The 16,833-nt window shown below is 38.6% G+C and overlaps 1 protein-coding gene across 5 annotated transcripts in view; it reads right to left on the bottom strand.

Annotated features, from left to right (window-relative positions):
• Positions 1-16,833, bottom strand: part of DIAPH2 (diaphanous related formin 2) — a 778,453-nt gene that overhangs the window by 593,411 nt on the left and 168,209 nt on the right. For all 5 annotated transcript variants that reach the window (XM_075896761.2, XM_075896762.2, XM_089781656.1 and 2 more), the window contains exon 11: positions 9,408-9,518. In XM_075896761.2, coding sequence (XP_075752876.2) covers positions 9,408-9,518 — 111 coding nt within the window. The remainder of the gene's footprint in view (positions 1-9,407; positions 9,519-16,833) is intronic.

The following is a 16,833-nucleotide window of genomic DNA, read 5'->3' as shown; positions in this document are numbered from 1 at the left end:
GAAGCTGGCAACTGTCCTTGCCTCAGCTCTGGCTGAATGAGCTTTCATTTGTGCCTCTAGGTTCAGTCCTGAGGTTTAACTTCTATTCAATGCACAACATTCCCATATAAAAAAGAAAAACATTAAAATTGAAGTAGTCAAATCACCACTAATATGTAGTTTATCACACTCAAACAACAGTGTGCCACTACAAATTTGATCCAGACCTCAATTTTTGTTGTCTATGGAATGCAATATGACATTCCACATCAGTTGTCAATATCAAATCTCATAGGTACAGTAGATCCTATGGGTTTTGTATGAGATGGTATATATTATATTACTTTAATCATTAACTTCTCAGTGCATACGTAAATAGTTTCTGCATAGCTATTGCAAACATTAAACCCTGAGATGTTCACACATTAACAATTCACATAGAAATCAAATACACTTATATTTACCCTTAAAAGCAATTGAATGTGGTTACATTTTATAAGGCGGCATACAAGTTTAACTGCAATAGTGACACATACAGTATCCCTATTTTTCAATTTTAGAGTTTTCACACAATGTTTGTGCTTTGGAAACAACATAAAGGGATTATTTAGTATAAGCCAAATGCTACGACTTGCCCTTCTTCCGCCCCCCTCCTCCAGTTTTTGACCTACTATAACAACACTATCCTAAAAAGAGTCACATTCACAACAAGAGAGTGACTGATGCATAAGGATCTAGGTAGATTATCTATCAATAAAATAACATACATGGCAGTTTTCATTTCTTTCAATAAAAATCTTCATTAAGATCTTTTTTAAAAACAAAGCTTCAGACATCTCTATAAACACGAGACATAATACCATTATGATACCACCTTCAGAACAAAATAAGGAACTGGTGAAAATATGTATTTTAATAAATATGCAGGTGTTTCCTGTTTATAGGAGAAATCCAGAATGCCAGATGCAGAAGAATACAACATAAATAGGCACAAAGATATCCACAAGATTCTAATTTCAGAAACTCTATTCATGATGGTGAACTAATTTAAAATATCTTCTGAACACCATTCCAAGGCAATTCCTGGGGAATGTCCAATAAACTCCAAGAAGCTGCCATGCAAATCTCAGCTGGTATAAGTTGACCCGAGGCTGGATACTGACCTTTCCTCAGCTTTGGTTGAATCAGCTTTAATTTGTTCCTTTAGGATCGGTCCAAAAGAACAACACACAAATGCAGGAAACAAGTTAATTCAATATTGTTCCTTTGGAAATAAAGTCATTTCATCAGGTGGTATTAAAAGAAAAATAAATTATAGATTTTCTAAAGGGAAAATAACTTGCAAGGGAGCAGATCCAGTTTATGACATGTTTCAACTAAAATGAAAGCAGAAGAAAGACTTTGGCGGGGGACCGATTTATTACTACAACTCTTCTCTGATATCTTTTGGAAGGACTTATGCAATATTAAACTACGCGCGAAAGGCTAAGGTGCTTGTAATGCTTAAAATTAATTACATAAAATAAAATCATGGTCATAATTTACCTATAAATAGGATTTATATATAATGGTATTGGTACCATCAGACATATTTAACATGGAGCAATACAATGTCAAATCCCTAAAAACAAACAGAAGGTGGCCAATTTTAGTAACTTAAAGTTTGATTTTAAGAGTGTGTCTAGTTCACCCACTTGAATGTTGGAGTCAAGAAACTCTTCCAGACAACACATGCATGTCCAACACTTAGCACCAGAAGATGCTATTTGACCCTGATATTCTCTATGAGTTATCATCACAGCGGAAAATAAAGGTCAACTTTAATAGAAAGGTTACTAGCTAAACCACTCTAAATAGAAAGACATTTGTATGACAACATAATTAACAATGCTTTAAAGTTAAAATATTGTTTAATCTGAAGTTAAGAGGGCTTTTTCAGGTCTGGTGTCAAGTGATGGGAGACTTTAGTCCTAATGACATCCCTTTTAATCATGTTCTGCAGAAACTAGAGCTAATTTCAGAATCTTAGTGGGAAAATAGTTAATGAACCCGTATCAATCTAACCTGCCAAGTTATGAACAAGCATCTTCATACCCAAGAGTGGTTTTAGCCTAGAAATGCTCTTTAATAAGGTATATCATGTATGTCATTGGCATACATTAAGCAATTTCAAGATAACTGATCATAACTGTAACTTACTGTTCTAGGTAGGAACAAGTTTGATCCATCAAAATTACATTAAAATCATTGTCCTTCCTGTTTAGAGCACCATGCTTTCATCTTAACAATATAAAAAGTTACACTGTGATTCCACAGTGAGATCTTTCACTAAAAATGCCACATTACTTACTCAATGACATTGAATTAAGCTATAGAAAAGCTTAATTGTATGCTCAAGGAAAGTCCCTAGTTCTCTGTTCCCTCAGTTACCCACTGGGTAGTTTCTATGTAAAAATAGCTGCCTCTTGACAACTGTTGTGTTATTACTCCAGGAAATAGTTAATTAGTTTTAAAGTAATTATGCTGATTTAAAATATTCTTAAAGTATCTAATCCTGTTATGACAACTTGTTCACTTTTGTAAAGCAAAATTATTCACTATTAGTAAATAGAATTCTCTGAGATGTGTTCCATTTCCAGTGTGCCTGTACCTCTACCAAAATCACACTATTAGACTTGACAGTTGTGAGGAAAGGAGGGCAGACTGTAGAATACATCTCAAAGAACTCAAGGTAAGTACTTGTTTTCTTTTTGAAGGCTTGTTTACATGTTCCATTTCTTGTGATATCCACATGCCATCTGATAGATAGAGGAGTGTATCACAAGCCTAAACGAAGATTGATAAAAAGACCTCTCAAACTGGGCAGCTGATGAAAACACATGAGCTCAAGAGTAACGGCTAGTCCAATTTATATAATTACTCAGAGCAAAAAACCTACACATATCAGCTATGAGCATTCCCCTAAGTGAGAGCAAAGGTCATATTTTCAGCCTCTATGATTGAGACCTAAAATGACCTGGTAGTTCTAAATTGGCCCCCTTGTAATATAGCTTCACATAATGTAACACTCCATTAGAGATTTTGAGTTGAAAGTGCCTGACCCTTGGATCTCTCAGCATTAGAAATAAATAGTGTAGGGGGACAAACTGAATTGTTTTGTTCTATACAAAACGACAGAGATCAGAGGACTATTACTGTATGTAGCACAGTAAGGCTAAGTCTCAGAAGAGGAGGAAATATGGTAAGTGAATGGACTGATTTAAATGAAAAATCAGATTGGGGGACATGTTTAAGATGTGGGTGAGTGTAACTGTCGTGAAAAATCATATGTGGTTTTCCTTCATAAGAGTTTGCCTAAAGTGAGGCAAACCATTTCCAGAGCTGCCTACTAGTGAGCCTAATATGATGTCTGATCCAAATTTAATAAGAGAAATGTAATTCAGGAAATTAAAATTTGTAAAGCAATAGGACCTGATAAAGTGACTCAGATCTAGTTAAAACGGCATAAAACAGATGAGTCAATTCGCCATGTGGCAAGACAAGAAAACTCTTGAAAACTGGTAAAGTTACTCCTGGTTCCAATATGTAAGAAAAACTATTAAGAGATGCAATGGAACTTACCCTGAATGCTAGAATTTGGGGGGAGGAGAGGTGAAACCCCTCCTTGAAAAAGAGGAGTTCAGATTTAGGAAACAATAAGCAAGAAAAGGTTTCTCATGTTGTGCAGTAACTAAGATCCTTCGAGATGCCCAACCCTGTGGATGTGCCACTTTAGGAGTCTTGGTGCCCTGAGCTTCCAGTCAGAGACTTGTGATAGCATGACAGCAACTAGTCATGTATACGTGGCAGCCATCTCACACCACTTCACAACATCCCACACATGCAGTCAACCATCGCCCAGTTCTTTCTCTACCACAGGAGATCAAGCTGGAAATCTGAAGCAGTGGGGAAGAGGGTTGGTACTAAAGCATCCAGTGGGACAATCAGCCCAAAGAGCCTCATTTACTACAGAAGGTGAGTAACAGACTCTTCTTCAAGGAGTGTCCCTGCGGGTGACTAAAGACCCCTAAGCTGAAAAGATGTGGAGAGCACAAATAGTTCAAAGGGAGCATCTGTTCCAGACCACTATTCTAGGGCATAATGTTCAGTGAAAGTATGGAGTGATGCCTAGCCAGCTTCTTTACAAATATCAACGAGAATATCTTTGAGAAAGACTATCAAGGTGGACATGTCTCTAGTGGAGGTTGCAGATTATAATTTTGATAACATAATTGCATACAAACATAAAGGGATGCCTCCCCGATTACAGTGTACGGTTTAAGGAAGAATAGAGGTAAGGGATTGTTGAGATGGAAGGAGGAGGCAACTTGGACAAGGGATCACTTTGTCCTTGAGAAATGTGGCATAAAGTGGGTGTGCCACTAGAGCACCCAACCCCTCCTATTCTTCGTGCTGACGTAATAACTACACTACCAATGCAAGCTTCATGTCTAATTAGGTACACATAGGTTCAACAGACTCGCTCCTACGAGCACCAAGAACAAGGTTGAAATTCCACATTAGAGTCTGGCCTTAACAATATACCCTTGAGAAAGCAATTACTGGGGTGATAACGGATAACGTACTCTGAGCAAGCTAATGGAGAGGGCACATTTTTTTAGCCTCAAGATGGCATCAAGGATAGTGCATAACAAGGCCAACTGTGAAATTATCTGTTTCTCTCTGCACTAAAGAAACAATCTTTTCCACTTGTGTGCATATGTTCTGAATGTAGACAAACGTCGGCTATTAAGTAGACTATCTTGAATTTCCTTGGAACAGCATATGTCAAGTTTTGTTATCCTTAAGATGAAGTGTTGACATGTTGGATGATGAGGCGAAGTCACAGCTATCCGGTCAAGGTATGAGAACTAATGTTTATCGGCTAAACCATCCAGATCGCCAATACATGTATACCAAAAGTCTACCACGTGGAAACAATCTCAGAAGAGTAGCCATGTTAGTCTGTAACTTTAAAAATAATGAGTAGTCCCGTGGCACCTTGGAGATTAACCAAAATATATAAAATCATGAGCTTTGGTAAGTAAAACCCACCAACCATTTGAAGATGTTTCAAATCTTTGAAAGCAAAAAAACCATGGTCAAGGTTATGTGAGTGAATAACAGGAATAACTAAAGGTAGATTATGATCTATTGCCAGCTAAATTAACAATTACAACTCAAGATAACTTGCAATTTAGCTTTTACTTATTAGTCCTTTGAGAATTACTTGGACTGTCGCTGATAAGTAAATAAGCAGGCAATGTTAAGCAACAAATCAAGGGACAGAAAGATTGGGATATAAATGGCACAGAGCTGATAAAGTGTCTACTCCCCCCCCCCCCCCCCCATCACTGAAGTGATTTTAAGATGTTGCTTAAATCAAATGGCAAAGCAAAGTCCAAAGTCCATATAATCACTGCACTGTATTTGGGCTATTTACAATTTATAAAATAATATTCTCACCATATCAGTGATACCCAGGAAACTAAAGGCTTGTCTACAAAGGGGGAAAAACTGGAATAGCTAGTGTGGTATAGATCATTAAACTAAGCTTCAAAAAGTTTACTCCAGAACAAGAATTGCCACATGGGGAGTTAGTGGGAAATAGTTATTTGTCCTTAAAGTCACAGGTTGCTATTTTGTACTAACTTCCTAAGAACATAAGAATGGCCGTACTGATGAATTCCTGATGAATTTCCTGTGTAGACAAGCCTTGAAAAAGTCTGAATGCTATATTTTTCAGTTCAAAATAAAAGAAAACAAAACATTATACTATTTGCAATATTTAACACTCATGTTGTGACAAACCTCCACATGCTTTATGAAATTGTCTTTTGTGTACAGATAGGCATAACTCGAGGTATTTTGTCCAAAGCATCTTCATGTAACCTATCAATTTTAATGTCACCATCTGCTGGATCTGTATAACTTATTTGGTGTATGAATCACTCTTTTATATAAGTTAGAGATATGGAGGAGGAAATGGTTTATGGTTTTAAGTGTGCAAGTGAAAGCCATCAAGGGTGCTTCCTATGCTTGGGACACCTCAATGTCTCGGTCATCACCTGTAAAAAGCCTCCTTTGTCCTTTAAGTCTAAGTAGTGGTTGGTCTTGGGAAGACATGTGACCACAGGAGGGTGGAATGTAGAAACCAAGATATGAAGCCTTTTTATGTCTATAGCTAGACTGAGCTCATTTTGTGCCTTAACCTTTCTAATTTTGACCCTACATACTTGAGTTATTTATATTCATTCTTTGTACTATGACCAAGTTTCTACTTTTTATAAGGCTCCTTTTTTGATTTTTAGGTTGTTCAAGATCTCTAGGTTAAGCCAAGATGGTTTCCTTCAACACTTCTTTACACAGTAGAATAGTATGGTTTTGCACCCTTAAGAATGTCCCTTTGAGAAACTGCCAACTGTCTTCAATTGTTCTTCTCAGTCTTGTTTCCCACAGGACCTTACCTACCACTCCCTGAGTTTACTGACGTCTATCTTCTCTCTTTGGTTTGCTGTTCTCCCTCCTACCATTTCTTAGAATCATTAAATCTATTATTTTATTATCACTTTCACACAAGTTGCCTTCCACTTTCAAATTCTCAACCAGTTCCTCCCAATTTGTTAAAAATCACATCTACAATAGCCCCCCTCCTTGGAGCTTTCCCCACCTTCTTAAAATAAAGGAAGCGTGGCCACATGTCTCTGTAGATCCAACCACAGGTTGGGCTTACAGGAAAAACAAACTCATTTAAAGATCATTGTCTTGAGCACTAGACCATTATGTTTCTGGATTATCAGTAATGGCCCTCATGAGCACATTCAGAATTATGAACAGATACACATTTCAAATTTCTAACTTCAAGAATGATGAATGCACAGAAAGAGAATATACACATTCAACAGATTAGAAAGTTAAAAATGATGCATTATATGGTGCATTTTGCCTAAAGCATCTTCAAGTTATTCATATTTATAATCCAATTTTCAGAAAGCATGGGGGCATGACGGCCAAAAAAACAAAATCTCTCTCAGTGGAGCAGCTTATAGGAAAAAATATAGCATACTGAGTATTTAACTTTTTGTAAACTGAAAAAAATTAGAAAAACTGAGCGGTTGTGTGTTATCCATCTAAATAAAATAAGAATAGTGGTATTAAAAAAATCAGATAATATCTTGGACTTGAGTATAAGAACAGAAGCTGTAGATCCGTGGTCCCCAACACGGTGCCCGCGGGCGCCATGGCGCCCGCAGGGGCATTTCAATGCGCCCGCCAGGTGCTCGGGGCTGGCCTGGCCCCGGGCACATGGCGCACGGGCGCTTGCGGGGCGGGGGGGGGCAGAGAGCGTGCTTGGCGGGGGGAGCACCGGCCCCGGGCGCGTGGCGGGGGGGAGCGCCGGCCCCGGGCGCCATGGCGCCCGCAGGGGCATTTCAATGCGCCCGCCAGGTGCTCGGGGCTGCCTTGGCCCCGGGCACATGGCGCATGGGCGCTTGCGGGGGGGGGGGGGGGAGGGGAGTGCGCTTGGCGGGGGGAGCGCCGGCCCCGGGCGCATGGCACTAGGCGGGGGCATTTCAATGCGCCCGCCAGGTGCTTGGGGCTGGCTTGGCCCCGGGCACATGGCGCACGGGCGCTTACGGGGGGGGGGCGCGCTTGGCGGGGGGAGCGCCGGCCCCGGGCGCGCGGCACTCGGCCGGGGGGGGGGGAGCGCCGGGCGCGCGGCACTCGGCGGGGGAGGGGGAGCGCCGGGTGCGCGGCGCTTGGCGGGGGGGAAGCGCTGGCCCCGGGCGCGAGGCCCTTGGAGGGGGCCCTGCCCCCGGGAGCGCAGCTAGGAGGGGACCGCCCCTGGGCATGCGGCAAGGGGGGGGCCGCCCCCGGGCGCGCAAGTGTCCCCGCCCTCTGGCGCCCGGCGGGCAAACGGCCACGCCCCCTGGCGCCCGGCAACCTCAAAAGGTTGGGGACTACTGCTGTAGATCAAAGCTCTTAATTAACCCAAGAATGAGATGTGAATAGTGATCCAAAATCTCAGATCTTAGAAATTGACATGCTCCGTTACTGGTGCTAAGAGTAATACAGGAACTTGATGAAGTTAGATTATTGGGCCTCTTGCTGCAGTGGTTATCAAGTTCTGCTGTTAGTGTCAGAAGCAGCAGGACACTGCACCTGTATCCACTTACACAGCATAGCAGGCATTTCTAAAAGAAACAGCATTAGAAATCCGGAGCATGACAGACTTAACACTCACATCACTGGACTAACTACCACCCCTACAAGTAACATTTTTGTTTGACTCCCTCCCCATCCTCTTTTTTTTTTTTTTAAATGTAGCCGTTTTTTCTGGACCAGCAGCTCTAGACTCAACCCTAATTTGGCATTCCAAAGCCACATGTATCCCAAAGAAAGTACTTCTGGTTAACGCTGAGTACTATCATGAATATCCTTGCTCTCAGTTTCTGGCACACCGTAAATAGAACAAAACTCCCTACGTCATGAAGGGCATCTGACACCCTTTCTCCCATTCTCTATATAATATAGTGGAGTAACATTGTGCTGCGATTGTAATGCAGCACCGAAGTAAACTGTGGCATACCAAAGATTAACAATCAAAGTCCAATAAAAAAAATGACAGGATTTTAGACAAAGGTATTTGATTATCATATATTATTCCATTACTAAAAAAACAGTACCGCAAGGAAGCAGACACATGAACACTATGATTCCCTCCAGTTACTAAATATAGTTTGCATCTTCATCCTAGGAATAACTGTATTGTTAGTAATCTGACATATATATGATAATCAAGTATTTAAATGGCTGACTTTTTTCATTTATGTTTATCTGGTCAGAGATTAAGAAAAGCAAAGAACTGGGATTCTACAGAATTGCAGAAATACATTTTTAAATGGAAAGCAGATCTATGACTATCTGATTTACAACTTACCACTGAAGTTCATTTGACGAATAACAAATTATTTTTCTGCACACCGAAAATGAAGTCAGTTAGGATTGTCACAGTAACTGACCAATTCATTTCTAAATGCGTTCTTCTGATATGCAAAAGCAAGAAAGTAACATTCCTAAAGCAACTCTGCTCACTGCTTTTTTAATATAAACTTTTATTGTATGCAAAATAAAATTATGAATAACTATTATAATATTACCAAGTATTATAATTAATACAAGCAAAACATAACTAAAATCTTAAGCAGGATATAGAATGAAAATGGATTTGGCTGGTAGGTGATTACTCACCTTTTCATTATCTGGCAATCGAATGAAGAATTAAATTAAACTAAGCTGCCTCATGCAAGTTTATTTTTGTTTTAGAACACTATACTTAGGTTACTAATCATTATTTTAATTTCTACAGTAAATATATGCAAACAACTTACTGGCAATATTTTCTTCAGTCCACAGCGCAGGAATTCATTTCTCAAGTGTATCCTAAAATCAAGATCTTCTGGAGAAGTGACAAGGGCATTTATAAACTGCATGCAGGCCACCTGTAATTAGAAATATTAACTTACTAAAAATATCTCTCTCAGCATAGACAATTTCTACGTAAACAAATACATCCTGCTTTTAATAATTTTCTAAATATTTAATCAAATATAATGCAATATAGGAAACAACAATTAAAGACAATTCTCATCATACTGCCAAACAAAAGTCTGGGACCCATAGTATTTAAAATCCAGTATTACCTATTTTACAATGGGTAAAAATTTTGTTCATAAGTAATGAATGTGCAAGATCTGCATTTGAATTGACAAGTATCAAAAGGTTTCATTTTAAGCTTAATGTTTTCATGAATCTTTGGCAAGAAGTTTACAGTGTCTGGATTTTTTTGTTTGGATGTGTTATTTTTAATTAATTCTTTAATAAAGACAATGAGATTTGTTTTTTCCCTCCACAGTGGATATCTATTATTTTTTAAAATTCTCTGTGAGGTATTTATGGAACATTTCAACAAGATGGCAATTGATACTTGAGGTTTATATTTATAAATATTACAGTTCATATCTTGTAGTGTATTTGCTAAAATTTAGAACAAATTTGTCATTTACTGTAATTTAGGGTAGCTTCTAAAAAATGTTTAACAAAATATTACCCAAGGTCAACATATAACCTGGCACCTTTTCTATTTATCTCCATATAATATTCATAATGTCGCCAAAATACACAAATGTTTTGACTGCTGGTTAAAGTGTTTTTTTCCCATTTGCTTTTCAGGAAAAGTGATAGCCATTTTTACATTAGTGAAGGAAATTCAGAGGAGCATATTATAATGGCTGTAACAACTGAACAGATACAAGGAATAGCAAATATTGTTTCATTTGCTTTGGTCATTAAGTATGATCAACACAAAAAATTATATTACTAATAAAGAGTTCAGGTTTTTGTTTCTGATAATGATATCCAAACTGGAGGACTTGCTTCATGTTCCTAGCATTTTTGTGATAAATTAGAGATTAGAAGACAATCAACAAAATGCTAATTGCCAGGTGTCTTTTGAATTACTCCTGCACAGCATTTCAGCAAATGCTTGAAGTCTCAGGCAACTGACTAACAGTCTAATTGAACAGCTGTGCATTTTAATTGATTTATTTTAAAACAGGCAGACAATAATGCAACGCCAAACGTGCTGCTACACATTAAAAGACTGCAAAGGGACTCCTGGGAAATTCCAGGTTTGGTGAAAGATGCTAACTACAAGAGAAAGCAGAACCAACATAAGAATCAATAGTAGCCAGAGAAGAAAAATAAGCAACAGATGAAAAATACACTTTCAGTTTTAATCACCATCATCATTTAGTTTTAATCAAACACCTTAAGGAGCGTGCTAAATTTGTACTGAAAAGCACTTGGAGCAGTACAACCTTCTATACAGCTGTAGGGAGGTGGTAGAGGCTATAGATACTGTACAAGCAGATAACTACATTATCATTGTGTTTGCTTGATTGATCCTTGTTATGTTACAACTATGATATGACTGTACAAGCCAAAGTACATGTCCAATCTGAAATTAATAGAGAGAAAAGGTGCCATCTGCTATGATTGCTTTTGCCAGAAGAAATTCTGGCTTAATGGCTTGTGTTAGTGCATTACAAGTAAAGAGAACATTTTCGTCAGAAACAAGTTAATGAGTCTTGCAGTTGTACCTTTGCTTAAGTATACATATTTGGATCAAAAAGATAATAACATGGGAAAAAATGAACATTCTTTGTAACACCCTGTATGATTGACTGTAGTACAAAGTAGTACTTGCATTATAGAATATTCACGTAATGAAACTAGGTGAGTTTCTCCAGAAAGCAAAATAAAATTATTGTTATTATTACTACTACTACATGTGCCTTGGAATATTTTGAAATATTAACCATTATAAAAAAGTACAGCTAGGAAATATTGATTTAACAATTTTCATTTAGGTGGTTTTATGTTCAGACATGTCCACCAATACATGATAAACTGCCATCTAAACTGAATTACCTTACCTGCAGTCTTTCATGAAACAGCCATAAAGGCAGAGAGCATATCCATATTTAATTATCATGTGAGACCAAACAAAAATGGCTGTAGGACTTTCCTACGTCTTTTCCAATTTAGCATGCTTTATGGTAAATAGTGGGTGTTAAAAAAAACCATCTGAAAGGACTCTAGTCAAACAAAGATTTTGGTGCTTTCTGATTTGAAAAATGAAAAATAAAACCCATAATTCTCCAACCCCAATTCTACTTTAGCACATAGGTTCTCATTCCGAAGTCATCCCCTCCCCTCCCCCCCCAAAATAAATTTCATTTACATTTGAATTCTAGAAATGAAAAAGAAATGCATACTACACAGGACTTTGCATCCACTTTGTCTTCATAAAATACCTTTGGAGTCATATAATTTTTTGTACGTTCCAAGTTATAAAATGCTTCCCCTGGATGTTCAGAAGCATCAAAAGGGGAAAGAAACTATATGGTGGCACACAAGCACTGGTGTATGCAGCCGAGTGGCATCTTACCATGGCGCACATAGTGCTTCTGGCACAAAAACCCACCTTCCTCAATGGGGTGAAAATCAAAGCCTAATGAGTCATGAGTAGCTGTTAAAAATGGATGCTGACTAAGCAGCAAGTGCTAGCCAGCAACATTTAGAGAGAACATGTTGTTCTTGGTAACAAGTAGTTAAAAAAAAAAGTGCAATAAAGCATGGGGGTGGCCTCACATGGGACATCCTACCTAATGATGGCAGTATCGACCTGGCCCCAGATAAACTCTGTAGCATATCTGGACACTTGCCACCGCATACACTATTTTCATGTTTGGCAGTAATGGCAAGAATTTCACCTTAAGTACATATCTACATGTAATTATATCTATAGACTGATATAACAATTGAACGGAAAACTATCACTCATCCTGTACATTTGTGTAACAGAAATGTTAACAAATTAAAGTTCAAGACACACTGAAGTCCCAGGAGAAACTAATCAAAGTAAGTGCTTAATGTTAACCTTCTAAAGCCACAAATGCTTGTGCGTAAGTCAATTCAGTATTTAATTTTCTTTACGTGTGGGCTTAAAAATGCTTAAAATGAATGATCTTCCGTGATTCTGAACATGGTTTTAATGCTCTTCCCAAGTAAAGAGAATTTGCATTACTTATAAAAATGCATGTTTTAAATTCTGACAGCAAAAACATTTGGAAGCTTGATATGCATAATCTCTAAAGTGTGTGTGTGTGTGTGTGTGTGTGTGTGTGTGTGTGTGTGTGTGTGTGTGTGTGTGTGTGTGTGTGTGTGTGTAATTTATGTAGCTTTGAGCACCACTATTGTTTTTATTCAACAAGGAAATAGGATAGCTTTGCAGCATGACCTTAGCCTTTAAAGATCATAATCATTCTTTCAATTTTTCTACAGCACAACTAACTTTTCATATTCTTGTGTAAAGATTACAGAAGTTATTGGTCATAGGGCCTTCGCCTTTCAGTGGAAAGGTCATGCACTCAATCATTACCTTACCGACAAAAGGATTTGCCTTCATCCCTCTGTCATGATTCAGAGCTTACACAAAATGTGGACAAAATCCCGCACTCAACAGATACACTAGCTGGACCTCTTTGAGGATTTTGACTTTTAACCTCTAAACCTCCAGAAATTATTCAGTTACTAAACTGGTATTTTTCTTTACAAGAAACTATACAAATGTCATTGACCTTCTGTGTTATGTGTATCCATATACATATATAGTAGGGATGTAGTCAAGTTAACTACTCGCATTTCCTTCTCTCATTCCTGCCTCTGCTCAACTCAGTGCTAGCTCACACGGGGCCTGGGACCTACCCATACAGCTGCTCCTTGAGTTATGACCACCACCACTTACGATCATCCGCACTTACGACCAAAGCGGTCGTAAATGCAGATCCAAGTTACGAACGGCAATCCGCACTTACGAACAGCACGGTTGCCATGTAACTCTATGGGATCCGAGTTACGAACACTTTGAGTTACGGACCAAGTTTTGGTCCATAACTTGTTTGTAACTCAGGGAGCTGCAATCTGAAGTTTAAATGTACTAAAAGACAAGCAGGTAGGCAGCCCAGCTCTTAGAACATTTAACCTGCAGACTTCAATTGGGGAAGGTTCTGGACCCAGCATGAGCCAGGACTGAGCAAGCCCAGCTCAATCCTGGCTCATGCCAGGTCTGGGAGCTACCCCCCTGTGGCTCTGCAACTTCCCACGCTGAGGCTCTGCCTGTCCGGCTCTTGCTACATTTAAACTGCAGAGTCACAGTTTGGGTAGCTCCCAGACCTGGAACGAACTGGGACTAAGCACTTCTTAACTGATCAGCTAATTGTGTAGTTGATAAAAATACTTATCTACTACGCAATTAGTGAATTACCAGCCTCTTAACATCCATAATATATAGAAGAAAAGCTTTATCATAAAAGTAAAAGGCATTTGCAAATGTAATATTGCATTCAACACAGCTAAGGAAACTTGTCCTTCAAAAGTCTTTTAATTACCAATTTATTTGGATGGTTAAAAACAAACATATTTGAAGACTGATGAGATTTTCCAAAATTAACTACCACTTTATCAAGTTATGAGAAATCTGCATATTCACAACCGTGAAAAGGCACATTTTTTACATCTTTTTATATTTTTATAAATTGGCCTATTATGATGGTCAGTGAATATGTTCAATTCATCATATGTGATACTGTATACATGAAAATCCTTAGCAGTGAAAATGTGGTTTGATAGTTTTCAGGGTGACAGAGGAAAGCGACTTCTGAAATAGTGGATTGTTTAATTTATTCTTTAAATTTACTAAAACAATCATCTCCTCTCCAATTTAACGATATCCCATCTGGCTGAGGAATATGAAGGCATCTTGCCATCAACACACCTTTCTGAACATTGAAAGAGGTGGTCACGTAAAAAAAATTTAAGTGAATGACACAGACATTGAGGTAGATAGCCACCACAAGCCCCAGGGCAAGGTGTAGAGGTAGCCCCAGAACCATGCCCGTGGAACGGACAGGGGCAGCCAGCCTCAGCATTGCCCAGGCTCATACCACACATTTCCCGCACACATGCAGCCCTCAGATAGTGATTTCATGCGGTTAGGGCTCCAGCCACCAATGCTCCAGTAGCAGCTGCCGTCTCCACTTCCTTCCCCCGCAGACAGGCCTGGACACAGATACCCACTGCAAGCATTTACTTTTACGTAAGGCTAAATCATAATAGAAGCTAAATCCCTCAAGCCTGTGTGAACACAAACCTCTTCAACAGAGGCTGCACTGAAATCACTTTATGTCTTTCATATATCTTATTTTACTTTCTTCTTAGGATTTGCTATGAAATCCCAGGCCAGCACTTTAAACAAAATTGTAAAAAACTAGTGGTTTATAGGCTTAGCATTTCCATGCATTGTATTTCAGAATCTTAAAAAAATTCCTAAACCAATATTGCATGTCCTGGGTCAGAGCAAGTCTGCATATAAAATAAATGCAGAATAAGTTTCAGTGAGTTATGGCATTACAGAATGCATCTCCTCTCCTCCGCTCCCCCCCCCCCCAACTCCCATAAGACACCCCAAAACTTCAAATAGTTTTAGTGGACTCTGTCTCTCAGAGACGGTCACAGACTAATTTTCTAAGAAACTTAACTTCACATTTTCAAATCAATAAGACTGTGCTTAACATTTGTATATATACACATCTTTTACAAAACTATATTCACTACCAATGCACTAGATTTAATTATATTTGCAAACACACTTTATGAAAGGGTGAATATTTAAATAGTAATGGCTCAGCTAGTAGCATATTCAAGTCTATCTATATGAGATGCAGAGAAGCTATAAAATAATTTTCAGTGCTTCTACTGTTTTGATGCAACAGTTGTTGCAGTGACACTTCTAAGGGCCATGGGAAACATAACTTTATTTCTAATAACTTTCATCTCCAGAAGAGACAATTTGAGAAATTCAAATCTAGCTATGGGTAAAGGAAAAGAGCTACTGTGTGTGAAATTTCCAGTTGAGAATCCTGGATCACTTTGCCAGACTAGCCAGTCACCTTAAGTATATCACTCTTCTTTCCAAAGATGACCCTGGAACTCAGCATGCAGTATTGGTAAAGGAAATTTTCTGAAACAAAATTGCAGGTATGGCTGGTGTTTCAAAGAGGGCACACAAGGCAAAATAAGTATCAGAGGAGTAGCCGTGTTTGTCGCTTTTGCAGATCCAGACTAAGAGGCCTGTAGCACATTATAGACTAACAGATGTATTTGAGCATAGGCTTTCGTGGGCAAAGACATGCATCTGATGAAGTGGGTCTTTGCCCACGAAAGCTTATGCTCCAATACATCTGTTAGTCTATAAGGTGCTACAGGACTCTGTCACTTTGAAGCCAAAATAAGTCTTAAATCAAACAAGTGAGCAACTTATTCTAGGAAATGGCTAACAACACTCAGCAGATAAACTCATCCTGGAGCTGGATGGTGGAAAAATATAATATCCTGGAAATGGCTGTCCTCCAAATCTATGGGACCAGGAATGGATTGGATTTCTATATCTACTTAACCGTAAAACTGATTTTATAGTACTATAGAATACATGTCACAGTATCTAAAGCATATGTTGTGACAGACATGAAACTGCTATCTAGGAAATACTAGTCTTTAATTTTCTCAATACAACATGTGACCTGGCCAGTAAGATAAGCACCATATATTAGGTTATTGTCTATTTTTATTGAGAGCTGGCAGGAAAATCATTAGGAAAGCAGCACATGACTCTAAATAAGTAGTCTCCACACACACACACAACAACAACAACAAAATGGGGCAACTAAAAGACAATGGAGAAACTTAGTAATTTCAAGTATCCTATGTCCAGTCTCAAATGGAGGTATAAGCTTTGTTTTGCCAATGCTGAGAGCTAACAGTGTATAGCCTCATCAGAGAACTGGAGAATCATACCATTTCATCTTAAGAATGAGGAATACTTAAGGCCTGAAAGCTAACTGGGGGTGCAGATGAAGACACCACAAGAAATCAGTGGATCCATTTTACCTAGAAATTGTGATGGAGTGCTAAAAGCATTTTCTATGGATAAAGAAAGAGAGAAGTGTGACTAATAGGACATCAAACGTAATGAAAAATGGACATGTTCTTTGGACTTTACACATCTCAGGCACTGCAATTTCTCAAATTCTGTCATTAGCCAAAGGCTGTCAGGGAATCAGTTAGTCCTTGAAAAACAAGAGTAGACTAATTTTTAATGGAAAGTTCTCTTCTAATTCACTTAAACCAGTGTCC

This window comes from Pelodiscus sinensis, chromosome 13 (assembly GCF_052426305.1).
Source record: "Pelodiscus sinensis isolate ZL-2025 chromosome 13, ASM5242630v1, whole genome shotgun sequence".
Taxonomy (NCBI): domain Eukaryota; kingdom Metazoa; phylum Chordata; order Testudines; family Trionychidae; genus Pelodiscus; species Pelodiscus sinensis.
Note: the sequence above shows the minus strand (reverse complement) of the source record. Positions and strands in the feature narration are given on the sequence as shown.